The sequence below is a fragment of the Oryza brachyantha genome, chromosome 7 (assembly GCF_000231095.2).
Source record: "Oryza brachyantha chromosome 7, ObraRS2, whole genome shotgun sequence".
Taxonomy (NCBI): Eukaryota; Viridiplantae; Streptophyta; class Magnoliopsida; order Poales; family Poaceae; genus Oryza; species Oryza brachyantha.
The window spans coordinates 19,089,085-19,116,401 of record NC_023169.2 but is presented as its reverse complement, the minus strand read 5'-3'; the positions used below and the strand labels follow the sequence as shown (position 1 = coordinate 19,116,401).

At 40.7% G+C, this 27,317-nt stretch overlaps 3 protein-coding genes and 1 non-coding gene across 6 annotated transcripts; 1 reads left to right on the top strand and 3 right to left on the bottom strand.

The window, feature by feature from the left end:
- Positions 1 to 930: 930 nt before the first annotated feature.
- On the bottom strand, positions 931 to 6,004 carry LOC102699605 (nuclear poly(A) polymerase 3). Its single transcript, XM_015839362.2, has 10 exons — positions 5,672 to 6,004; positions 5,469 to 5,546; positions 5,270 to 5,368; positions 3,784 to 3,846; positions 3,540 to 3,701; positions 3,341 to 3,454; positions 3,025 to 3,087; positions 2,626 to 2,922; positions 1,875 to 2,039; positions 931 to 1,737 (listed from the first exon to the last, which is right to left on the bottom strand). The coding sequence occupies exons 1-10, from the start codon at positions 5,873 to 5,875 to the stop codon at positions 1,408 to 1,410; spliced, it is 1,575 nt and encodes a 524-aa protein (XP_015694848.1). The 5' UTR covers positions 5,876 to 6,004; the 3' UTR covers positions 931 to 1,407.
- A 1,813-nt stretch (positions 6,005 to 7,817) lies between these two features.
- Positions 7,818 to 7,889, bottom strand: TRNAG-UCC. Its single transcript has one exon. It is a non-coding gene; the product is annotated as a tRNA-Gly (tRNA).
- A 116-nt stretch (positions 7,890 to 8,005) lies between these two features.
- On the top strand, positions 8,006 to 12,746 carry LOC102722784 (importin subunit alpha-4). Of its 3 annotated transcripts, none has more exons than XM_040526478.1 (11): positions 8,006 to 8,320; positions 8,928 to 9,024; positions 9,101 to 9,192; positions 9,272 to 9,397; positions 9,848 to 10,030; positions 10,116 to 10,279; positions 10,371 to 10,449; positions 10,839 to 10,967; positions 11,143 to 11,270; positions 11,386 to 11,784; positions 12,255 to 12,746. In XM_040526478.1, the coding sequence occupies exons 1-10, from the start codon at positions 8,009 to 8,011 to the stop codon at positions 11,774 to 11,776; spliced, it is 1,701 nt and encodes a 566-aa protein (XP_040382412.1). In that variant the 5' UTR covers positions 8,006 to 8,008; the 3' UTR covers positions 11,777 to 11,784; positions 12,255 to 12,746. The 3 variants fall into 3 exon arrangements, with proteins under 3 accessions (XP_040382412.1, XP_015694806.2, XP_015694804.1); XM_015839320.2 differs by having other exon boundaries at positions 11,386 to 11,802; XM_015839318.2 differs by lacking the exon at positions 12,255 to 12,746 and having other exon boundaries at positions 8,250 to 8,320; positions 8,924 to 9,024; positions 11,386 to 11,910.
- A 4,958-nt stretch (positions 12,747 to 17,704) lies between these two features.
- On the bottom strand, positions 17,705 to 19,308 carry LOC102714308 (transcription factor MYB2-like). Its single transcript, XM_015839554.2, has 2 exons — positions 19,055 to 19,308; positions 17,705 to 18,955 (listed from the first exon to the last, which is right to left on the bottom strand). The coding sequence occupies exons 1-2, from the start codon at positions 19,194 to 19,196 to the stop codon at positions 18,288 to 18,290; spliced, it is 810 nt and encodes a 269-aa protein (XP_015695040.1). The 5' UTR covers positions 19,197 to 19,308; the 3' UTR covers positions 17,705 to 18,287.
- Positions 19,309 to 27,317: the final 8,009 nt, after the last annotated feature.

Genomic DNA, 27,317 nt, shown 5'->3' with positions numbered 1-27,317 from the left:
CATCGCACCGCACCGCACGGCCCAGAAGAGATCTGTGCTGACGTGTGACGCACCAAAGCAACGTGACAAGGGAAAGAGAGAAAAGGAACGTGGAGGGTGTGGTGTTTGGCGCGAGATGGATGGGTGAGAGTGAGAGCCGCATGCAGAGCACACGTGTCGTGGCGTGGCGTCTCACCCTCGACCAACTGAACTGGAGTACTCCAATGGAAAGTTTTGTCATTGATTAAGCTGATGGTGCTGCTAGTAATTTAGAACTGCAGTTACATGCCGCATGCAGTGCATCTACTCCAAGTTATGGGAGTAGTGGTCGATGTATCCATCGCAAGAGAGAAACCGTGGGGCCCACAAAAGCCAGCCTAATCTTCTTTTATCTCCTCGTGCGTGCGAGTGCGACTATGGTTGTGGTCATGGTATCCTATCCCTCCCTTCCTCACTTGTTGTGGTCATAGTTCCGTTCCATTTCCATATGTCAAATGAAATGTCAGGCTCGTTGATGCTCAGTCTGGTCTCACTGACCTCCTCCGATCTTTTCGTTCATGCCAATCGTATCTGTATCGGACTTTGGAGAGACTTCTAAATAAAAAAAGTTATAATTGTAACTTGTTTAGAAAAACATCTCAATGGTCAAAGAGAAACATGGGGGTGGTCCTTTGGTTAGTATCACGCGCTACAAAGCCTTTGATCGCATGTCTGAATCCCGCTCTGCCCGCACGCGGAAAATTTTTCTCCGCTGTTGGCACGAATAAAAGCACATCCGATGCCCCGGAAAATGAAGGCTTTCCCTTAGAACAAACTGTATGCTGAATTACCACAGCTGACGGTAAGTACAGTTATCACGAGGCATGCATGTGCATTGCATTACCCCAAAAACAATCATCTCAGAACCTAGTTTAGCACTTCATTAAAAGTTACAAATGACAGCACGAGATGTATTCTGCTTCCATCATCTCAGAACCACAAATGATGCTAATTAGAATTAACTATCCCTTCAGATTTCAGACCTTGTGGGCTGGCATGAAAAATCAACAGTACATTCACCAATGGATGGCCTGCACCCAGCAGCAGTCTGCAGCTATCAGTACAAATGTAACTCACACTTGGATGTTCAGCGTACAATACCCACGACCAGTTTACATGCCACCGCTATAACTGCATTTTCGTAGCCGGCCTCACGCGACCATATGTGCACTTGCGCCAGTCGGTAACTTCAGTTTCATGAGTTTACTACATACTCTGCAAGCTCAAAGGGAGCAGACTCTGATCACCAGATCTACTCTGAGAGTGTGATGTGGGGGCAACAGAGAGCAGAAATATACCCCAGTTCAGTATATACGATCATGGATGAAACGTCAGGTAAGACCCAATGGTCTCAGAAGAAGTCCCAGGTAACGATGATCCACACAAGTCTTAGCCAGCTGTGCCACTGTAGTTGGTCGGAGTCTGGTAGCCCAGCATGTATTGAGGAAGGTATGGTGTATACACACGGTGGCTGTGCAAGCTTTTCGGAAGCTGTGACGACCTAACAATGGACATTGTCAGCTTTGAATGCGTACATTTGACCTTGCCATATACATCAGTGATTACATCCTTCATGAAATCGTCCCCAAGTGAGTTGATATCAACATGGGTGCTTGTTTTATAGATGAGGCCCCAGTGATATACGGTGTTTGGCTCGATGACTCTATGATCAACTTCCTCTGTGGAATGTGGGTCACACTCAACACCAATACTTTCCAGCTGCAGAACAAAACGGGAAGTTACACAGCATGTGAATTCATGTTCAATATTCCCGACCATAAAGACTACTTAAAGAACGACAATTAAGGAGCGAAAGTGTGAAGAAAAAGGGAACATGACAAGAGCCAGGGAAAAACCTTGAGAATAAGGTTACGGAAGCGGGACTTCACCCATCCAGCCCAGTCACGTAGCTCTTCCGATGTTGGGGCACATAGAGCAATTCGAAGGAACTCTTCATATTTTGTAGTATACGGAAAGGGAGTGAAAAGCCAGACCCACTCAAAATCATGCCTCCATATCTCCTGCATTGGAAATATAGAAATCAAGAAGCTGTGAAATGATCAAATAGCATCCAAGTGGTCAAGCACTCATATATGCATTAACCTAGTAGTAATGCAGAGGAGAGCAATCACTGCTGTTAGTGCACACTGTATACAAAAGATTTAAATGTGAGTTACAGAATTGAACATCCTTTCACATAAATTCTTTTTTTTTGCCGGTAAGGCCCCGGATTGGCCCTCCAATTTCATTAAGAGCAAATCCTTTGACAGATAATTGGAAGAAAACATAAAGTCACTTCTATGCTTATCAATGAGCTCTGCCTATCACAAATACGAGAAGGAAAATGAGATAGGTTCCATCTGTCAAGGTTGCAGAGGCTAAATGGCTAATATAGCAAGTCATGACAGTAATGTAAGCATGGAAGAGTGCATCCTTTGTGATTCAACGAAGAAATTAGAACAGGAATAAGCACATCAGCAAAATGGCATGCACAAACAGATTAGGAGTATGGCATAGGAACATTGGGATGTGTTAGGTTATATAAGCAAGTCGTCAATTCTTTATGAATCACAGACGTCACCGAGGCATAAATGGATCCAAACTGACCTTGGTCAAAGCATAACCTCGCATAAGCTCTTCTCTAATTTTCCTGAAGGTGCCTTTTGTCATGTTGGATGCACAAAACTCTGGTGGAGTACAAGGCATCACTATGGGCATGAAAGACCCATCTGAATGTCTGCAATTAGTGGGCTGACCATGCAAGCTTACTGGAATTTGGCATGGCCAGTGAGCAAACATATCAAAGAACATGATGAATAGACCATTGATGGTGCCATATGGATATCTCTGACAAACATAAGCTGCAAGAATCGCTAAATGTATCCCAGCAAAGAATCCGAGCAACTGAAAAAATGACATCAGAGGCGAAAATGTCACAGTTAGACCGAAAAGAATATGTAGTCATAAAGTTGAACTGCGACCATCAAAGCATATCAAACCACATACATGGCAATGAATTCCTCGCCTCTTAGCCCATAGTTTGATGCATCGCAACAGGATTTGGAACTTCTGCCTCATAATTTTCAACAGATAAAATGTTAAAAGCAGAAGATGACAAAAGGAAACAAAAGATTTTGAAGTATTCTTTGGGAAAAATGATCAAATCTGCATAGTAACACATCAATCTAAGACAAGATTAAGTACATGGAAGGTATCCAGGGGAAAAAAAGGGGGGAAAAGAAGAAGAGTATCTGAACACGACTCAATGTACAAACGAGAATATAAGGGGTTGCTGCTAGGTTAAATTAGATTAGCCATTGACCTCTGCATTTGGTACTAATTGGACAATTTGTTCGTTAACACGAACTCCAGACAGACTTCTCCAGCTTCGTGAATCAAGTTTCTGGAGTAAGTGAGGATCAGATGTATTTATAGCCTGCAGGAGAAATTCAGACTATCAAGTAGATTAACTCAGTACTCTTCTAACTACATATGGATAACTTAAAATGAACTAAACTTGCCTCTGATGCATTAATAACTGGAAGCTGAGCATATGTAAAATCAACTGAAATACCGCTGAACCTAAATCGCATCAATGGAACCTTAGCAGTTTCGACAGTCTGCAGTTCTGAGACTTCTGGCCTCTCCTCAAGAATTTGTCTCAGAACAACGAAAAAATGGTACTGCAAAATCAACATCAAGTTAACACCCTGCCGTTATCTCAGGTTGAAGGAGAAAACTTAAAACAACAATAACAACACCCACCTGTAGTGTTGCAATGCAAGGACCAACACATAGTGCATCAATGTCAGATTCAGGTCCATGAGCCTTTAGAAACAGAAAACTGTTAGGCAAATTTTCTCAATGAAGTCAACACCAGGTGAAATTGTGCCATCTTATTCTACAACAAGTTGCCTCTTGTTCTACAGGATTAAATTTGTAAACATACACATCATAAATGTACAGCTTGTAATATATACACACATGAAGAAAAAACAGCCTTGGCAAGATAGGTTTACTCAAAGCTCTAATTTAGAATATTGTTTTGGTAACTTGAGATGCTCTGCGTTGAATCTACATGCATATATATTATTAACCCTCAGGACTTGGAAAAGGAGATTAAACACATAATTGGCTACATGTTGCACATATTTTTTTGCAAGACTAAAGGATGAGCATTTGGGTTTTCTGACAATGTCCATGAGCTATGCCAATTACTATCTGACCTCAACCAGTTTCCATGTGTCATCCTGCCAAATGCTTCTATAGTCTCCCTTAAAAATGAAAAGAGCCAACTTTTAATGCACATAAGCACATTGAATTCCTGTTTGCACCACCTGATGCTCCACTACCAACAGGAGTTCTCTTAAAATATGCGCAATTTGGTTCCTAGATGAGAAGAGGGGGCAATTCAGTCCTTGTCATGGATATGTTTTCCATCATAAGGGAAAACTAGATTATAATATAAGGTACTATGTAAATTTTGTTTTGAAGGGAAACGGCAGGAGCTCTGCCTATTCATTTAGAAGAAGAGTTTATTACAACAATCTATGTGGGGTGTGACAGCCCCACTGGGTAGTTACATGACAAAGGCTTGCTGTGTTTCTCGCATTAGTTGTGACACCTTGACCGCCTGATAGGGTGGGGAGGGGGGTGGGGGAGTTGTAGTAGTAGTTGTTGTTGAAGACGCGATCGTTCCTGTGGAGCCAAACAACCCACACCGTACATATAACCGCCCCATCAAAGGTCTTCCGGTCTTCCTTTTGTGGTACGTTCCGACAAATTTTCCACCATTGGAAAATAAATGTGACAAGGTAATGCAAAAACAGCAGCGCCACACAGTTGACAATGCAGCAAAGTTGGTCAGCCATAGATTCCTCAAAACCTCCTGTATTATCCCAGTAATAACTATTCCCTCCGTTCCACGTAATAAGACTTTTTAGTCTTGCCTAGATTCATATGTATGCTAATGAATCTAGACACATTTGATACATGAATGAATTTAGACAAACCCAAAAGGTCTTATAATATGGAACTAAGGGAGTAGTAACAACTTAAAGCACCTCTCGGTGGAATACAGTTGGGCTTAATTGGTAATGCGTGTGATCGCGTAGATCATTTAACCCAGATAACACACAGAAACAATTGTACTAATCTGGAACACCATCGCGTGTAATCACACAACACCATGGCAACAGTTTGGAGAAAAATCATTGGCGGACAGGTAGAGCCTTTTGTGTTGGTTGCTTACCCCTAAGGTGTATGATCCATAGATCAAAACGGTAGCCGTGGCTCGCCTTGGGGGCACCCTCTGCTCGTACGCCACCACCTTGGCCCAGTCCATCACAATCTGTGAAGAAAGCATTGCAGACGAGCGACTCGATCAGCGATCGAGGCCGTACACTGCAATATCGAACCTTTAGGTTAAAACCCCGAGCGAGCCCCATTACCTTGTTAAGCTTACGGATGACCTGCTCCCTCTTCCTGTCCGCCTCCGGCGACGGGATGGCTCCCTCGTCGTTCAAAAACTGGAGTAGAAAGTAGAACGAATCCAACAAGCGCGCATGCATGGCAATAATCAAGGCGCAAAGCCCAAAATCGGTGGGGGGAGAGAAACAAAGCAAGGGAAGAGAAGCACGAGCGATTAATATACCTTGACGAGGGAAGTGGTCCGGCAGGAGTCCATTTCGGCGAGGAAGGCGGGGTGGAGGCGGAGGACGATGGGAGGAGGGCGGAGAAGACGGAGGGACGAGGGCAGAGGAGGAGGAGGAGGAGGAGGAGGAGGAAGGAAGAAGGGCATGGCGGGTGGGGGATCGCGCGAGGCGGCGACCGGGTCGGTGGCCCTTACCAGAGGCATCGGCGATGAGGTGAGGGGCGGTCGGCGACGAGATGGTGGTCGCCGGCGAGCGATGCCCGCGGCGCGGGGGGTTTTTTCTTCCTTGCACTTGCGCCGCGGGCGGGGTTTTTGATGCGGGAGAGACGAGACGCGACGCGGTGTGGTTGTGAAGTTTTTGTGAGTGGTACACGCAGGGTGCGTGCGTGGGTGGTTTGGTTTTGGCTGCGGTGCGCCGTGGTGCGCCGCAGGCACGACGGAGTCGGACAGCCCTTCCAGAAGGTTCCATCATCATCATCCTGTGAGGGCACGTTGTCTCTAAGCCGTCGTATATTACGAAATTTGTAAAAAAAAAATCCGTCCCATCTAACACACTACCACAGCGTCTATTCGCAAAGAGATAGCAGCGATACGTGCTCCAATGCTAAACCGACACCGCTAGCACTATATACGTCGTGTCTCGTCTATTCGCTACCACCATTGATTACCTTAATTTATGTATCAAATGATAAATTAAATATTTTATAGACAAACAAATAGACAAACCATTATACAAGCTGTCTATTTAGCTTTCTGTGTGTGTCAAATAGACAATAACTGTACTTGTCCTAATTACGTTGCTCGGCCATATAGTATGTTGAGCCATATAAGCATCTTGAAATATTGGTTTAACCGTACTCTTTTTTTCCATACTATAACTCTTTTAGGATTTGTTTAAATTTATTAATATATTAATGTAAATGTTTTGTACATGTGTTTAGATTTATTAGTACAGGAATCTAGACAGTTTAAAAAGTCTTATAATATAAAACAGATGAAATAGATTTAAGATAATGAAATTAATATAATCGCGTCACTGTGGTATGTTGCCTACCACCGAAACAAAAATTAGTTATTTATATGAACACACATGCAAATCTAAAACTTAAATCCACGTAGATTGGTTCTACCATAAATAATCTATCTAACCGGTTGAGCTATAAGCCTACTTCACGAGACCTTCAGTTTTTGTTACTTATGATGCGTTTAGATTGTCATCAAAATAAGGGGAAATTTAACTATTTGTAATTTTTATAGGGGGAGTGGTAAATCTTTTGCCACTCTCCTGTCATTGTGAGAGGGATTAAGTGGTCGTGGCAATTAGTAGCAAAAAATTAAAAGCCCCCAAAATAAGACATTATTCACTGTATCCCAAACTAAACTAGCAACTTATAATTAGAACCATTTATCGGTAATACTGAAATCTGATTATGCTAAAATTGGCATGGTTAAATTAAGAACATGTTGTTTGTTTGACACTTGCTAAATTTTGGTGTGGTTGAATGAGCATAAGCTTGGTTAGTTTTACGTGGGTATGTTTAACGGTAAAGTCAGATATAAACTCTTTCCTTATTTAGAAACTATTCTCTTATAATAATTAAGACGACGAAAGATCTAATCATTAATGCATCGGAATAAGAGTTTTTATTGCTATTCTTTTCCTTTGCCTCGCTTACATAAAACACAATTTTCTTTTATATCTAAAATGAGACAATGCCAAGCGTTGTTACGCCTAACACCTATTTTTCTTTCGTCTTTTCCCTATCTCTTCCATGTCAATAATTTCAACACGTTAACAACTGTGAGAGTTTACTATTGATAGACCACAATGCTTTTATTATTCACAAGGAACTTGTCGGGTAGCAGTACTTGCAACTTATTGGTTGACAGATTATTTGCATTTGACTTTGATCTTTAGTCATGTCACAATTCCATATTGATATTATAAGATTTTTGAGTTAAAAATACATGAGGAAAATAATACAATCCAGTAACTTAATAGAATACTCTACCAATCAGGATGAATAAACCACCTCTGCAGGCAGCAACCAGAAGGAGAAAACTAGTTTCTGTAGCAAAAGAAAAAAAAAACAAAGAATGGTATGGGCCGACGCGACAAAAAAAGTAAGGCCCAAGAAACCCAAAATGCGTTTGCCGGGAGTCGAACCCGGGTCTATTGCTTGGAAGGCAATTATCCTAACCGTTGGACTACAAACGCTTTTCGTTTGTTTCAATCAACGGTCTAAATTTACTCTCCATTACAACCGCACCAAGCCAAGCTCCTGGCTCGACCCGACGAACCGACCCAACCGAACCTCTCCTGCCGCCGCCGCCGCCATGCCGCGCGCCCCACGGCGGCCGTCCGAGGAGGCGCGCCTCGCCGCCTACAAGCCTAGCGTCGACGTTGCCCGCTCGCGCCGCCGCCGCGAGGACCGCCTCCTCGCCGTCCGCCGACGCAACCGCGACGCCGGCCTCTTCAAGCGCCGCCGCGACGAGCCCACGCCTCCTCAAGCGCCGCCCGCGAGGGACGCGCCCCCATGTCAAGCGGATGTGCCCGACGACGCTACCTCCCAGCCTTCCTCCGGGCCCTCTTCGCCTCCGTCCTCCCCGCCCGCCGAAGCCGTTCCCCCGACTTCCAATGAATCTGAGGTGCCTGCTTACTTAGGGTTTTTATTCTGCCTACTTCTTTTTCAGTGTTGTCACTTTAATTCTGACACCAATAAAATCTACTCAACTTTCTCCTTTCCTATGTGCAAACTATGATTCTTTGCACCGTTTATTTTGAGTTCCGGTGAGGACTCAGTAGTTCGTGTGCCCAAGCTGATTGATCTGTAGTATTAGTATCTGAAGCCTCCCGTAAATTGCAAAGCAACGTTGCAATATTATACCCCCCAAAAAAAGAAGCTGTGCACTACTGCAGTTTTATACAAGAAAAGGCCTCTCGTTACCGTCATTGGGTGGATAAACTCACGACAATTACAGACTAGATGATGGCAATGTTATGCACTGCTGCCTTTTTTCAAAACACAGAGAACAATGCCGTGTTCCTCTTATCATGTTCACCCGGCCATTGCATTTCAATGGTTTATCCATCATTCATCTGCGGTTCACGAAGCTTTCAAGAAAAGAAAAGAATCTTTGGTTTGTGCCATTACAAGGAAAATGGAATGCTTCAGTCGATTCATGAACTTATTGTGCTGTGCTCTTCTTCTGTTTCCTTTCAAATTCCCTTAGTTTATCTTTTGTATCCAGCTAGCTTGAAGGCCTATCGGAAATGGAGGAGAAGGTCTGGTCAGATGACAACACTATTCAATTGGAAGGCACAGTCCAATTCAGGAAACTTCTTTCAGATGGTATTTTGCCATGTTTAATGTGTGATGTTGCTCTTTTTATTTGTTAATATTTTTCTTATCATTGTTCTATCTGTAGAGAAGAACTCAACTGTCATAAAAATCATCAGAGCAGATGTCCTGCCAAGATTTTCTGACTTTCTCTCAAGACATGACCATCCTCAGCTCCAAGTATGTTTAATCTCTCTCTCTCTCCCCTCCTGGATTTTCCATTTGTAGATGTTTTTATTCTGTGTATACTCTTTTGCAGATGGAGGCGGCATGGGTTCTTACCAACATAGCCGCATCTGACTATACATTGCTCGTTGCAGAATGTGGTGCCGTCCCAAGGTTGGTCGAGCTCTTAGGATCTGGAGATGCTAATACCAGGCATCAGGTAAGGCGTGATATCAACTCTATGCTACTGTACCACTTGTTTTTGTAGGGTCCCTTTGAAACAAAGGATTGTGAAAATGCGGGAATAGGAAAAACGTAGGAACGGAATGCCATGTGTACTGGATTTCTGTAGGAATTGAAAACACATGAAAGTTCAAAAATCATTGATTCATAAACAGGAGAAACACATGAATTTAGAGTCATGACAAGAAGAAAACATGAGGTAGGACCTAATGTTTATTTTCCTCCAAAATCTCTACAGGATTTCCCAATCCATAGGAATTTTAATGGAAAGGGTAGGCTGCAATCCTTTGTTTCAAAGGTTCTCATAGGAGATTTTCCATAGGATTGAAATACTCTAAACTTCCTAAGTTTTTTCTACAATTCAAAGGGGCTCATAAATGGTTTGGTTTCTGATACTGTTGGTTCTGCCTTCTAATTCGTTAAACAGGCTACTTGGGCTCTTGGAAATATAGCTGCGGATATACCTAGCTGCAGAGATATCGTTCTTGATCATGGTGCTATGATGCCTTTACTCGCCCTATTCAGAGAAGACATGAAAGTTTCAGTTCTGAGGACTGCCACTTGGGCGTTGTCAAACCTTTGTTTTGGAAAGTTACCACCTGAAGTGCAAGTAGGTGTTGATTGACTGCTGTGTATGCCTTGTTAAATTTCTGTAGGAATACAATTCGGAGATCTGTCTTGGCTGATTGTTGCAGGTGAAACCGATACTGGAAATAATATGTCAGCTTATTCATTCGATCGATGAAAAGATACTGGGTGATGCATGCTGGGCTCTTTGTTATATATGTGATGGTGTGTCTGATGGCATCCAACATGTGTTGAGTGCTGGTGCCTGCCCTCGACTTGTAAATCTTTTGACGTAAGTTGCTGGGTTCTTTTCTAATGCAGTTGCATGTGTAGAAAATTACCAGATATTCTTTGTTATAACACTTATGTTTTTGTGATTTTAGGCATGCATCGGCTAATATCCTTCTTCCTGCCATTATGGCACTTGCGAGAATCTCTTCTGGAGATGATGCTCAAGTGCAGGTCCTTACTGCTTATGTTGTTTTTCTGTCACTGTTCTTTTTTTATCAATATATGGATTTACCACAATGTGTAACAGTAAGACTAGAAAACATATTGCGGAGTTGCTGGAAGTTTGCAGTATAGCATCGAATCTTTTCGTTGCCTGAACTCGTGAAGTTCATATTGTGGTCACCTTGTGTGTCTCCTTCCTGAGATGTGCATTTCTCCAACATAGAAAGGTCCATGTGTTGATGTGGTCTGCATGTGTTCCCCATTTTTACCAGGATATGTGTATACTTTGTATACTTCTGTACTTGTCCTTATACTTGGATGATAGTTTTATATTCTGCTATATTTTTCTCCTTATCTTCTGGAATCAATTTCAAACCTATGCAACATTTTTTTTGCAGGTCTTAGTAGAAAATGACATTCTTAATTATTTGATCTTATTGCTGACACGAAATTACCCAACCAGCGTCAAGAAGCAAGCTTGTCTAATTGTTTCTAATATCGCTGCTGGCAGCAAGGATAATATTCAGGTAGGAGCAGTATATTCTGGCCCTTGTGCTTTCGTCAAAATGAGCTCCTATGCCATTCAAGGGATGGAACCTATCAATCTGGTGTAACATATTCATGTATATATTTTCTGTATCACCTTTGATGCCCTATATCAACGATTGTAGTGCTATGTTTTGACCATAATTCTTCCAACAGGCGGTAATTGATGCAGATGTTATTAGCCCTCTTATTTTCCTATTGAAGTCCTCCGAGCAGGATATCAAGGAGGAGGCTGCTTGGGCTATATCAAATGCTGCGTCTGGTGGTTCAAATGATCAAATTCAGTAAGTTCTAGCCTGGGATCATCTTGATATGCTTTTATGTTGACACACACATTCAATGTGTTCTCTTTTTTTTTTCTGTGTTGATGAAATTGAACATATCACTATCTGGCCACAGATATTTGGTGAGCCGAGGATGTTTGGAGCCACTCTGCAGTATTCTCACTTACCAAGATGCTGACCTGGTATATACATGTTTGCGTGGCCTTCAAAACATACTCCAGGCGGGTGAGGTGGGGAAGCAGGGGCAGGATTCCGCGGTGAACCCGTATGCACAGTTTATTCTAGAATGTGGGGGATTGGATAAACTGGAAGATCTGCAGGAAGTCGACAATGATGCCATTTACAAGCTAGTCATGAAGTTGCTGGAGGGTTATTGGGATGAGGAAGTAAGTGATGATGACCCAAATGTACCGACGTCAAACGACTCTGCAGAGACCGTGGAGACAGCATCTGAAGATGCTGCGCAACCAACAGAGTCATCGGCGACCCAGAATGAAACCGAATGACTTGTCATGTAAGATGTGACAATCTGGTCAGTGCCATGCCAAACCTTAACACTGCAGAATTTAGGCCTTGTTTAGTTCCTAAATTTTTTTTTCTAAAAACATTACATCGAATTTTTAAACACCTAAATAAAGCATTAAACATAGATGAACCAAAAAACTAATTGCACAGGTATGAAAGAAATCTTGGGACAAATCTTTTGAGCCTAATTAGTACATGATTAACCATAAGTACTATAGTAACCAACATGTGCTAATGATGGATTAATTAGGCTCAAAAAATTCGTCTCGTGGTTTCTAGGCTAGCCGTGAAATTTGTTTTTTCATACCTATCCGAAAACCCCTTCCGACATCTGGTCAAACGTTCGATGTGATGTTTTTGCCAAAAAATTTTGGCAACTAAACACCACCTTAGAAGTTACTACTATAACGTTACATTCCTGCAGTATATACTATTGAAATTTTGTGAATGGATGAGCAGGAATTTGATCTTCAACTTTCCTTGTCCGGTGAAAAGAGAGTGAAGACATGACTGTTTAAGAGCAATACTTCCTCGATGTAAACAGTGTCAGCCTAAACAGTCGATGATAGGACCTGGGATGCTCATATCTACGAGCACGAGTCCAAGACCAACACAACCATATCAGGGTACTGTATATACCTGTACAATTGTCATCGGTAGAGGCTAGTGGTTGGTGTTGTATGTATCATGGCAAGTTGCCAACCTCATAGCCTAGCAAAGATATGATCAAACTTATGACTTGTTAGGAGAGATACATTTATCTCGAAAACCATCAATTCCGTTCATACATTACGTGTTGGTTTCCATCAATCACTATCCAAGATATCTGAGTTTGTACGGCCGTAATTAGTAAACCTGCATGCCTTCTTTCGACCAAAGTCAATTGAGGCAAAAGGATTAGTAGGCACACAAATAAATATATACAATCTCAATCATGTTAATTTGCATCTGAATTGTTCAAGTGTGTATGTGAATTTTTCAAGTGTCACCTTCAACAACACTGAGTTGATGGAAGCTAACCAAACCGATCGAAAGCCAGCTCGTTCGTTCACCTCGTGCTTGAATTCGATCTTAGCTTCAATTCAAGGGCATGCCATTTTGACATTGGCTAGAACTGGTGAGTTGCAAAGGAGACTTTCACGAATGGCACGGGCATGCAGCTAGCTATAGATGTAACAGTGTGCAAGTTGCATGCCATTATATTCTCAAACGACACGTTCCTGTATATTGATCGACAACTACTTGTTCCAACATAGTTAGGCTCAGGCTGCAAGTTTATTTATTTGGTTTCTTTTGTTCGTTTTGGATAAGATGTGTACAGGCATTATACATCTGTGTGGTTCTCAGGAGAACCATGCATGCATATATTGGCTGAGATACACACGTCTCCTGTCCATACATATCTTCTCAATTTCTGAATGAAAAGATACAGTGATGTAGTGTAACTGAAGATAGATATGCAGGCAGCAACGTACTGATGGGTGAACTTCTCCCTGACTGACGATATGATATACAAGCCATATATATTTTCCATCATCTTAATTGTATAGCATATGCTGTAATATATATAAATATATATGTGCAAAGAATCTGGATGCAATATGCATCAATCATGCAGCTAGGTACTTGATCGAGGAAGACAATTTCAGGTAAGCACGACACAAGTATGCATGCATGCATGCTCGAATGGTCGATCGAAATGTAACATGCACATATGCATGCGCGTTGAGGATTAATTAATATTTAGTTGATTGATTGAAAAGCTAGCCAAGCAAGCCAGTGTGTGTTCCGTGCAAGATCCAAGCAGCGCAGAACCACAACTTGTGTCTCTCGATTAGAGGATGCGATATATATGCGATGAGAATGAGATGAGATGCATTGGACTTTTGCTCGATCTCTTTCGCCTTTCATGCATGCTCCTGCACTTTTCAAGTCGTCTCCTTGCTTTTGCTTGACTTGCAGGTGCACTTTTGTCACTCACATGCTTGCAATTCGTGGCCAATATATTCTTGATCCATATGGGGCAGGCAACAAGCCGGCCGGTTACACTCAGAAAGTCTGAAACGAGGACATGAATGATGACGAAGGTTTATAGCTCAATTTCAGAGATAACTAGGGGATATTGTTTGGATTTTTTTCCTGAGAAAGCCAAACAACATACTCCTATATAGTTATAAACAAAAAATAATTTATAAATAAAACATTTATATGTATTTTTAGCGATCTAAAAGTTAAGATAAACTCCGATGAAAAAACCGCCTAAAATCAACTCTAAATTAAGTTCTAAAAATTTAAATTTTAGATTATAAACGAAAAGTTGGACAGTATATATTCATAAATGTATGGCAGGGAAACACTAGCTAGTCAAGTAGTCAGTAGTCAGCAGCCACAAGGCCGAAAAAGGGTAGTTGAATTGTGCGTTTTGATCAGCCTGGGATCGATATATTTGCCTGCAATCCAGCTACAATTAAGATGCATGCATATATGATCGACTGCCTGCTTAATTAATCACGCTTCCAAAATTGTACGTTACTGTTAATCCCACTAGCTAGCTCCCTAGCTACCTAGGGAGTAACAGACTAACAATCTCTTAATTATATAGCTAAAAAGCGAGTAGATCGATTGAGCAGGCGATAAGGATGAGGAGCAGCAGCAGCAGAATGGACGGGGTTTTTATTCTTCCTCTTCCTTGCTAATTTAGCCTTGCTCGACCGACTCTTATTGGTATATTTATCAGATTAAGTTGATCACTCGGATGCGCAAATGCCGTGGCTACATATATATGTGTAGGCAGTAGCGAGCTAGCTAGTTAGCTACTACGTGTTCTGCTCGATCGATTAATTCGAAGGTCGAGGCCACTAAGAGCACTCACGATACAGACTATACTTAGTTTCCAAGTCTATTTATTACTCGTATATTTATTGTATTTTGCTGATGTGGCACTATAGTTATTGAAGAGAGAGGAAGAAAAACCAAGAAATCGTTTCTTGATAAGAAATGGAGTCTACGTTTCGTTGGGGGAAGGCAGCGTCGTTTCTATCAGATTAATTAGGTAGAATTATGAATTTATCTATCCAAATATGTACTAGCTCTAATGTTCAAGAACCATTGAGATTTTGTTAATTCAACTTCCTGTATAGTTTTGTTAATTTACTGATCATTCTCAGTTTTAACAGTTCTGCTTGAAGGATGATGGGCATGGAGTTCTGCGTGGAGGATGATGATGGATGACTTCATATTATCTAAATATTATCATGTATTTAGTTTACAATTTATATCTAGGTTTCTATTGCTGCTGTAATGGATGACTCATGTCCAATTTTAAAACTTTCGTTAAAGTTCTATGCTACTGTAATGGATGAGTCATGTCTATTTTTATAACTTTTGTCAAAGTTCTATGTGGAGTATGTTTTTTAAACACCATTTGGATGCTTCTGGTGGTATATTGCTCATCATTTATATTTTTTGATGCTTCTTGTGATATATTGTTGTGCTGTTTAATTTCCAGTTCACTTGTGACTTGCAACGATCGGCTCTTGATGATGTATGGCTGTTGATGCGTACAGTGGATCACATAGTGATATGTCATAGCTAATCAGCTAGCTTTGTGCTACACTTTATCTATAGAAACTACTACTAAACTTTGCATTGGGAGCATGGTTTCTTATTGTGGATAGAGTCTGCATTGAGAGTGCTCTCAGAACGATGATATGTACTCGATCAGTCTCGATCATGCACATGCATGTTCATGTACTGGAGTATACTGTAGCAGTATATGATTATAACTGCATTGCATAGCATATCGTGCCTGCCGCTGTTGCTTCCAACAAAGCCACCTAGCTTAGCTTAACTAAAAATTAAACTGCATGCAATGCAATGAGATCAGAATACGATCGATCGATATATTATCAGAGCACGAGACATGCATGCATGCAATTCGATAGGTCTTAACTACACGCACGTACGTGTGCTAATAATAAGCAGCTTAATACGTACTGCATAGGACAGAACAGCTGGTGGCAGCTGCTTGATATTTGTAGATCTATCAGTTGGCTAATGCACTTCTCCATCAGCTGCTAGCTAGCAAGTCCACTAGCAGCTGCTTAATTGCTGTAAATTAACTCCATCTGATTGGACATTTTGAATGCATGCGCCGACTGTCTCTCTCTCTCTCCGTCAGAAAAGGAAGAACCAAGTTAGCTTGCCGCCGCCATGGCCGCCGGTGTAATGATTGGCCGGCCGGCGGCCGGAGAGATGAGAATTTTCGGTTTAATTCGGCCCAGCTGAGCTATATATCCACGCAAACCGCGAGGGAATGAATGGAATCATTCGAATCAATAGGATCGATTCGATTCGATTCGATTCAATTCGTTGTGTGGCGGCAAGCAAGCTTTCCCATATACATATATAGATCTCTCTTTCCTCAGGTGACACCTGATCGATCGATATATCGATCGGTAGGAGTTCTCCCAGCACTAGCAACTAGCATGCTTAATTAGCTCTTGCAGCTAGATTACTCCCATCCAAAACGTACAAGCTAATCATAGTTTCATTTCTGATTCGAGAATACATATATTTATCGTCATAAAAATGTTCTTATTCGTGAATCGATCGATCTGCTGATAGATTCCCCAGCTAGCTAGCTGACAGAGAAATTTGTTAACAAAGAAACCACTCAAAAAAAAAAAAAGCAGCAATATATGCAGGCATGCATCCTTTTCTTGTCCCCTTTTCCCATGCTAACTAGCTTAGCTAAAAGCGACCCATGCTAGCTCTTGCACAGTTAACCCCACTTACGTACACTAATTTCCTTATTGTTGCTGCTAGTAAATGTTAATCATACGCGTGCGTGCCCTGTCCTGTTCTTGTTGTTAGTGCTTCTCCTGCTGATCTATGATCAGATATGCAATTGCATCACTTGACAGTTAATGGCTTGTGTTATTACCAAGTGCTAAAGCTAGCTACCTGAGGTTGATGCAACTAGCCACTCAAAAGTGTAACGTCATCTGTCGGACTCTTTAGACTTTAGTTAATGCACCAGTCCTTGTTTAAAACGAAAAACAAAATGTTCATACATATAACTCGGTTGTAATTTTTAAGCAACCCTAGGATATACTCCAACTTATTTAACTAAATAGATTACATTATTAATTTTTGGGGCTGACTTCGGTGCATTTTACTGGTAGTAAAATTTAATCCATACTATTGATCTATTTTTATCGGATGATCGTGATTAAATTATATTCCCAATAATATTAGGTGTTGTAGAAATCTGAAGGGGTAATATCGCCCTTTTTATTGTGGTCTTTATTGAAAAAAATACAAAAATACAAAATACTGCTAATCAAGTAATCAACAAAGTAAAATAATACTTTTTTCTACCAGTAGTATAATAATACCAGTAAAATGCACAGGAGAGTTGCCCTTAAATTATATGCACATATTTGATCATTCAACCTATTTAAAAACTTAACATAATTACTAATAATTTTGTATTTGATTTATTAGTAAAATATTTTAAATATAACTTATACTTTTTATATTTATGTAAAATATTTAAATAAGACCAATAATCAGACGCATACAAAATTCTCTGCGTATTAAAAGCCGGAGAGAGTATGCATCACTGTCAGCACGCGTCACGAGGAAAAACAATTTTGCATATATCACTGCTAAACTGGTGTATAATGGACTAATATTATATTGTACGTACTACACGATGGTGAAGGAATTGTTGGTGATCGATGAGAGCATGGCCCATCCATGATCACTTATTAGCAAGATTAATTGTACTAGTACTACATGCATTCATAGATAGATAGATACAGATTTCTTAATCAGTCCCACACCTCGCCATCATATCAGAAGCTGGAGTTCCAAAGTTTTATTGTGTTAATTGTGGCTTCCAGATCATCATCATCATCGTCATCAAATGAAGCTACTTACATCAACGAGCTAGCTCCTTAAGCTAGCCTGCTATACATTATCACAAACAAATTAAACCAATCCGAGTAATTAATTACTTCATCCGCCGGCGAGTATATATTTGTAATTTGCAAGAATGTTGAAATAAATTCTTCAAGGAGTATAATCTAGCAAGTGAAAGAGAACCAACCAATTTACTAACCACATCCGTACACTAATTTTTGTTGAGTAGCTCTGTAATTTACTTAATTTACCCCACCAATCCATGATCCATATCTGATCGTCATGGAGGAGTAAATTAAACTGGCAAACTACTGTAGCCTAATTAATTACTGCATGCATGCGAAGAAATTGGCAATCTAGATTGTATGTAGTACACTGTACTGTTGTTGAGACAAAGGATGATCGATGGGCAAGAACTGGAGATGAAATTATTGGGAGGTTAATTAATCTATCTGGATTGATTCATTAAGCCTCCCAATAATTAATTGATAGGCATCTCCTTCTTCTAGCCCAGTGAAGTCCACGTAGCTGGAGTGGAGGTTGGTCAATGGTGGTTTCAGCTGATCACAAGACTCCTCCCTGCAGCATCTGCGTGTACCATGGGTCGTCTTCGCCGTAGCTGGCGCTGGCGCCCCACATGGCGTCAAAGTCCGGCAGCGCCACCTCGTCGTACAGCCCCGCGAGACCCGGCAGCAGCGACGACGACTCGGACCAGAGCTGATGATCAAGCTGCGACGACGCGGCGGCCGGCAGCGGCGGCGGCGGCGGCATGCTCATGAGTGGTGGTGGTGGTGGTTGCTGCTGTTGGTGCCACGACATGGCGGCAGCGTTGGCGGCCAGCTGCGGCAGGGGCGCGTCGTCGACGACGGGGGAGGAGACGGCGGAGTTGGAATTGGAATCGGAAGTGGAATCGGAGTTGGAGTTGGAGCGGTGGATGCGCTCGAGGAGGCGGGGCATCCAGAGGTAGCGCATGAGGTCCTTGAACTGCTGGGAGTTGACGTCGCAGTTGAGGTGCTTGGCGTGCTTCTGGACGCGGGTCCGCCAGTAGTTCTTGATCTCGTTGTCGGTGCGGCCGGGGAGGTGCTGCGCGATCTTGCTCCACCTGTTCCCCCACCTCCCGTGCAGCTCCAGGATCAGCAGCTGCTCCTCCGCCGTCATGTTCCCCCGCCGCACGTCCGGCCGGAGGTAGTTCAGCCACCGCAGCCGGCAGCTCTTCCCCGTCCGCTTCAGCCCTGCACGCACACCATATTCATTCATTCCATCCATCCATCCATGATCCACCGGAGAAGAAGATGAGCTTAATTAATTTGCGAGATGCTGCTGCTGCTTACCGGCGCAGCGCGCGAGCGCGTTCCAGCGTCCCTCGCCGTGCAGGGCGATGTAGTTGGCCAGCAGCAGGTCCTCCTCCACCGTCCACGGCCCTCGCCGGAGGTCCGCCGTCTCCTCCTCGCTGCTCAGCTCTCGCGCCATCATCGATCGATCTCCACCACTCCTACCTAATCGCCCTTGGATCGGTGATACAAATTAAGACACACAAGCAGACGCGCAGATCAGGTGTGGTTGAGCAGCAAGGTGTTTGATCTCAAGAAATGCAGAGAAAATGGCGGGAGTGCTCAGCTCGGCCTGTGGGCTTATATAGAGGACGGCATGACTCACCCTACTCAAGAGAGAGGAGAGAGGAGACCACGACGATGATGAATACAGATATAAAAGATAGAAAGATGTGTGGATCTTTGGAAGTGAGATACATTTTTTTTTCTCGAACATGCAAAAAAATTACACGTCACTATATTAACATTTTTATCCTCAGTTATATGTTATCTAAATATAAAATATTTAAAAGCATTAACTATGAGATATATCACTTTACAAGTTTAAATTCGATTTATATAGGTTATAAGAAAATAACAAATTAAATTGAAATTAGCATGTGTATGATCATATTTAAATTTGTTATTTTTGTTACAGTTTACAGGGGTGAATTTGAACTTGCATATTTATAGAACGATATATCTCAATTTATCTTGTTAATTATTTTTGTTAGAATTTTAGAGACTATTTAGGTGATATGTAAGAAATAAATGGATATTCGACCGAGTGATGAAAATACTTTTATACTCCCTTGGCTTTTTATTATGACAATATTGATTCTTGAGTCTACGATCGTTCATCTTATTTAAATTAATTGTTAAGTATTTTATCGTGATTGATTTAATACTAAAGAAACTTTAAACATAATTTAAAATTTTATATATTAAATTTTTTTTTAAATAAGATGAAAGTTAAACTTAAACCTAAAAGTCTAACGATGTCAAGTAAAATAACTAAAGGGAGTAACATGGAAGCAAATTAGTGGTAGCAAGCTTAATTAGCTTAGCTTAATGGATCGCTGCTCTGCTCTGATGCATTCAAAAGCCTAAAGCAACGGGGGAGCTGGCTAACTGATTAGTTTATCTTTTGGAATTAGAGCACTACATCCACATTAACGATGCGATGCTAATCCACCACCACACGTCAACTTTGACGCCTCCTCTGACTTCTCCTACCACAACTTCTTCCCTTCCTTACTTACTCTCTCTGTTTCTCTCTATCCACTTTAAACCAATTTTGATCTGCTTTTATATGGATTCAATTTTTTTTTTCAGATTTCTCTGAAGCACAAGCACACCCTTTTTTGTTCTCTTTTGTTTTGGCATGATCAGGAGTTCAGATATGGATTTCTTCCTTAGGCTTGATTAGGATTTTTGTGGATGAGGAGGATTAATTGTTGCTGTTATTTTAGCTTAGATTTATCAGATTTATGAGCAGTTCAGAGTTGAAACATGAAACCAACACACACAGGCATCTACCAGGTTTGTTAACATGCTACTGAAAAATACCCAGTACTATATACAACCAGGACACATTTTGTCACTCAATTATGAGCAATCAGTCAACTGGTTGAGCTAATCTCAGAATCTTTTTGCCACCAAATTATCAACTTGTTGGTTCTATAGAAAGAAAACAATCACTTGTACAAATATAGTACAGCAGGGTATGGTCAGGTTCCACACCGTGCGTTGAAATTTGTGCTTTGGATTGAATTGTTTTAAGCTAGGGGTGCCCATTTTTGTCAAACTCTCAGACTCTGGTCTCCTCTGCTCTGTGACACAGATTTCTCTCCAGTCCAAGCCAAGTGCTGTCCTTTAGAATTTCGTCTACTAGCTGCTTAATCACACTGTGACCTGGATTAGTCCCTGGTATTGGATCCAACGGATCGACTGCCGTGGTCTCATGATCCCTCCATTGCCAGATTGTCCCAGCTGGCTGCCATTGTTTTTTCTTTTTTCTATCCATTGCCATATGCCAAGCTAGGTAGCTAGATTAATAGAGACGGTCCTGTTCATGCATATGCAATCTGTTTGCTTGCTTGCAAAGGTCAAACTTTCTCTGAATTCATGTTTTTAAAATGAATTACTACCATACCTGTATATTCGAGTTGACTCACATATGCAGGCCACTGTACGTAGTACTGTTCAATCCATGTATGCAGATGCGTTTGCATTTCGAGGTTGTGGATGGGAATATAAGATAAAATAATATTCAGTATGGAGAGACATGTTTGTATGATCACAGTATGGTAACACAACCAAAAAAAAAAAAGTTCCAGAAAAGAAAATGGAGCTGCAGCACGGCTTTCAATTCATTCGGTTTTAGCACAATGTTCACGACTCCTAATTAAGATGGGTGAGATTAATGAACGTGATTAACGAAAGCAAGAGTACTACTCATGTTCCACTGAAAAGATCGATGACAAGATTAGACACGAAAGTGCATGTCCTTGAGGCTTAGGATAGTCTACAGGGTTTCTCCTTCCTTTTCAGATTTATGCATGCAGCACGTTGTCTAAATCCGCGTACGCGTGCTGATCTGCATCGGCGATGAGCAGGTAAACTGATAGATAGATAGATAGATTTAACTAATCTCTGCAAGTGCCCGTACTATCATGAACTTTTTGTTCGCCGCTGCAATGCATAACAATATTGTATATGCTACTACACGTCTGATCTTGGAGAAGTGGGGAACACATCACGAGATTAGCGAGTGGGAAAGCGGGTTTTGCTTGTGCAAAGCCAAAAAGCTCCAGTTGATCTCTTTTTTTCAGTGTTTGATGTATAGTTGATCAAGCACACCTGCAACTAGCTTGTGGGTCAGTATTTGTAGGCTCCAAAGGGTTCAGCTCAATTTTCCATTCAAGAAAAGGAGGAAAGATGGCTGCGACACAGATCAAAGCTAGCGAGGTGACTTGTTTCAGATGAACTCCGGCGCCGCTTTTACGTGTTCCAATTCTGGAGGCTGATGTGCTGATCGATCTGCTAGATGGATCAAGACTGTAAAAGGTAGAGAATTCAGATGAGTTGTGTTTGATCGATCTTTGCATAGTTATCTGGTTTTTGTTCAGCACATAGGAGCAATTTAGATAGGCAAACAAACATTGGGAGACCAGCAGCAATTAACGGCGGTGCAACTATTTATTGTTAAAAGGATATGTATTTATAGCAATAGAAGATCTAAACCTATTTGGACACTAATGTGGATACAGAAAGGACAAGGTCTGATACACGAGGAAAGATTAACAAAACTTGCTGATGAAAGGAGCTTGTCCCGAGTTTCAGGACATGCCTAAGAATATGTCCCTTAAAGCAGCAGCAAACATGTTCAGACATGATTAGCACTAACCATGACATTGTGTTCTCCTGTGCCTACATTTTATCATTTATGCTAGCTTAGTATCTATATAATAACAATAAAGTTGCTGTCTTTCCCCCGTTCCATTCTTTCCTTTCTCTTCTTGTTTCGTTTTGAGTGAAAGTAAAGAAGACTTTTCTCTTGATTGATCCCAGTTTGTTTGTTTATATTACTACTTCAATCGTTGAAGTGGAAGGAACGTGCAGAAACATGACATTTGTTGGAAACAAAGGTGAAGATTATTCTGTAGGATCGTAAATGTTTTTTTACCGTAAAAACTAGCCAATGGGATAGGGGCTCTCCACTTACATATTATTTTCTAGGGTCGTTTTAGGTGCATTCTATTGGCAGTAAAATTTAATCGACACGTTGATATATTTTTATTAGACGACTGTAATTAAATTATATTATCAATAATATTAGATGTAGTAGAAATTTGAAGGGGTAATATCATCCTTTTTATTGTGATCTTTATTGAAAAAACAAAATTACAAAATACCACTCATCAATTAATTAATAAAATATAAAAATATCATTTTTAATTAATGACTAAGATTAGTTCTACAATACCATTATCGAAAAATCATGAAACATTTCAGTGGAAAAGCATAAGGAGGAGAGATTGCTACAATACCATTATCGATATGTTAGTCCATCAAGTTTGAGGGTTATTTTATTTCCGCTAAAAGATTTAATTGCTTAATTTTTCAACCATTCACCTCATCTGATAGGTTTGGTTTTATGTTTTATCCTAAATATTCTGCTAACTTGGATAAACCTACTAGAAGCTTCCACGCTCCAAAATTTAACTAGCCGAACGTGCTTAGGTCGCATCAGAGTTAAAATAAATAATCACATAATTACCATTTCAAATGTTAATAGGGAAATTCACACACCTGCTGGGAATTTGATATCTTATGTCATAAATACTTTGTATATAAATCTCTTTATTATTGTTTTAATATGTAACACAGGTGTTATGCTACTCTGGTTAAAATAAAGTACTCAATGGCTTACTGGTCTCACGTGTCAGCAGATAGTGGTGCTAAATGAAGGTAAATGCACCCATTCACCGTTAGTATTAAAGAAGGATAGATGCTTGTGGGATGCAGTGCTGAAGTTGTCTTGTTTGGTCTCTCCAAAAAGAGAACTGAATATGTCCTGTTCTTTGTGCAGTAGTGTGCCAGAATCATAAAAGTGCAGAAACCCAGCTAAAAGGACTTATGGAATGGAAGCCTGGAACTGCAGAGAATAGGAATTTGGTTCTTGCCCCTTTTCTTCTCCTACTTTGTCCTTGTCACAGTAGCTTTACAAAATTTTGCAGGCAACTTCATGTTCCTCCTTTTCACTTCACCACCAATTATCAACGCACCTTCATGTTCTGGAGAATTATCACTTCACCACCAACTTCATGTTCTGGAGAATTTCAATGCACCTTTTATCAGAAGGTTAGCTTCCGCATCTTTTATCTTTTGCTTACGGTTATAAGATAAAATATAAATTTAGAAAATATAAATTTAGAGTTGATTTGGGTTTTTAATCATGGTTTATTTTTTAGCCATTGCTTTTAGATCGCTAAGAACACGTATATAAAAGTTTTATTCGTAAATTCTATTTCGTTTGCACATGTACCGTTTGACCTTTTCACTGCACAAGCCAAACCATGACCCCCTAGGATTTATATAAACAAAAGTTTTGCGACATGTGACCATATATCAATCAACTTTGTATCTAAGCATCTCAGTGACTCTTCTTGCAAGAAACGAAGAACTTAGGACTATAAGCGGATGATTGTGATTCCATATCCTGTTAAATCAAAAACATGCTAATTGATATTCTTTGATAGAAAGTTTATGCATTACCTGGCAAGCATAAACTATATGCTGATTATTATAGTGGCTTGCACTGTCTGAACTCCGAAAAGACATGCTAATTGCGGCGTAAATTAACAAGTACTAAAGAAATCATCTAGTAGTACATGCCATTCGTTACATAATGAAATGAAAGTTAAAGCAGATGTAACACGTATAATACTGCTAATTCTTGGGTGAGCTCCCTAGTTTATATTATTACCAACTCACAAATGACCCAAGGTTGCATTTTTCGCATCTACTTAGCCTTCGCTGATTAGCATGCATAGTTCTTACTTAACACTTTTAGATAGCAATTAATATTTGAATCAGCGCACTTCAAATTATTCCAGTTTTTAGCCATCTGCTGAAAATATCTATTCTCCAATTGGCGTGTTCTTCAAAGTGAAATGACGACATAAAGAAGCCCAGCCATGGCGTTGATTGTTCAGTTCACCCAGGTGAAAAGTACCTACGCAAATATATGTATACCACCGTTCTGTTGCTTAGTGGTGAAAGCTACTACAAAATTATCTTCATGTGGAATTTCACCATCATCCTGTCTGCACGATTGGTGATTACACGAAGAACAGCAAAGTTAGAAGGGGATAACAGAGTGTGGCCACCAATGATGGTTCTGAAGTTGATAGGGCACCAACAACCAGTAGCATGTAGCAGTAGTTTCTTAGCATGCTACTCCATTACCTATCATTGTATGTTAGTGGTTTCCACGCCATCCATGGTCATTACAAACAGGGATTCCCCCCTGAAGAACAAGTGGCACAATCCTGAAGCCTGTCCTGGATAGTATGGTTCAGATTGAGAATGGAATTAGCAACAGAAACAAATCAGGATCACTGCTTTCTCTGTGAAGAAAAAGAAGCTCCTTTTTTGTGCCAATAGTAATGTTCAGTTTGCATCATGGTTTCACTGAAACAGTGGACTGTATCATCCCAGGAACCAAGATTAGAGAGCATTGTAGAACACCTAAAGATTGTATTGTATTATTGGTCAGCATATGAAGACGCTAGTCAATTCGGTTGCAGTTTGTATCGTTGATCAGACACCAAATTTCAATGGCAGTGAACTAGCAACTTGCTGCTCCAAATATCTGAGTAGCGCCATTACCGCGGCATGAAAATGATGGGCGATGGAAGTTTAGTGACACCGTGGTCTGCTTCCAAGTTGAAGCGTGTTTGACTGAAACTGCTTTTTAAAAAAATCTTTAGACCCTTCAATGTTCAAATGGCGTAGATAAGAGTCATGTCCTTCGTCCAGTATAATACAAGGCCACAAGCGCATCACTCCGACGCAAACGCTATGGTGACTAGGCTGAGGACAAACTGAAACTGAATTCAGAGAAAAAGAAGGTAGCCAACAAAGTGCAGTCCAATGCATTGCAAAGCTATTGCAGTATTCAAACTTTCTTTTTCTCTGAGTCAAAATTTAAGTGATGGTGATGCAATCCAGGAGGACATCTATTTCCCCCCCTTTTTTTCAGAATGACAATTGCTACTGGTTGCAGATATGAGGCTAGTATATGGCAGATAAATGGTTTACATGGCGCTTTCTTGAATTTAGTACACAAATTCTGGACAAGAGCTTGACTTTGTGTGATGAGCGAGTTAGGTGAGTGATGGCATAAAAACGACACTGCCGAGTTCGTTTCAGAGGATGTGTTTGTTTATTGGTATGCCAAGAAATGAGTTGTTGCCGGAGGGAGTGCTCTGGTTTCAATGCGAGGTCCTTGCAGACAAGGACGTATTAGGAGCATCATCTTCTAGAAGAAACTTATTGACTTTGAGATCGACGATAATTTAACAGCATAATCAGTGGAGTGTTAGTTAGCTAACACCAGACTTCTACTTGTGCAGATCAATGAGCAAGAGTGCAGAAGAAATTAAGGGTTTCCATGGACAATTTTTCTAATGGTGGTGAGGGTTTGAGAATTGAGACCGTGGGTTGAAACAAGTCATGGGATGCACATATAGAACATTCCACTTTGAACAGGTCTTAACGAAGAAGATATAATTAGTTTTGATTAAGAAAAGAAAGTTTGACAGCATGCACTCACTAGGAACTAATTTCTCAGTACATCCACAGGCAGTGGCAGTAAACGAACCAGTTGTCACTGCAAGACCAGTAGAACAATTGCTGGCTAGAGGCAGATGAATCAAGTCGTCGTGTTAGTGGGTTGGAGAGGAACAAACTAAGAGACAAGAATATATCGAAGAACTAAACGGGAGGATGCTCTGACCAGATTATCCCGGTCGATCGCTGCTGTACATTGTTGTGGTCAAGTCCGACAAACAAGAAGTAGCTGCAAGAGCTGACAATTAAAACCAACAAAACATATCGATCAATCGATAATGGAGTGGTACATCAGGTGCAGAATGCGTGAGTAAACTTGCTTTTTAATTAGTCGTAATAAAGACCCAGGCAGATTGACAACATGAACATCATCATAGATTCAGACAAGCATGTGCGCACTTTGCCCAGTTGCTGGGGAGCGTCTAGAAGCTGTGTGTATGCCGCAAACGTTGTCTGTTCCTACTAGCTAGCTAGTCAAATTCAGTCTTTGATCCTCTCTTAATCATACAGTATTGATCCTCTGTATGGCTGTTTATATGCAGGATTTGTACAAAAAGGGGCTACTATGTTCTTCCTCGGTAAACAGTACATCACTACATCCTCTGTAGTAAAAAGATTTCATTTTTAATCTATCTCATACAATCCTATTCAAAACCCCAAAAAAAAAAACTATGATGTCATATTTGTTTCCTACTTATGTTTAAGATTTTAGTGCACTTGTTTCTTGCGTTATCAAACTCTAATGTATAATTACTTAAAAATAAAATCTTTATAAGGGAAAAAAAGAAAGCTAAAAATATGATCTTTGTTAGATGGATGCAGTAGATAATAGACTGACTACTAATAATCTCGGGGTAAAAGTAAAACACTACATGTGAGGAGCACTGGTTAATGGGCAAAGGAATCGAATTAGACAAGCATAGCG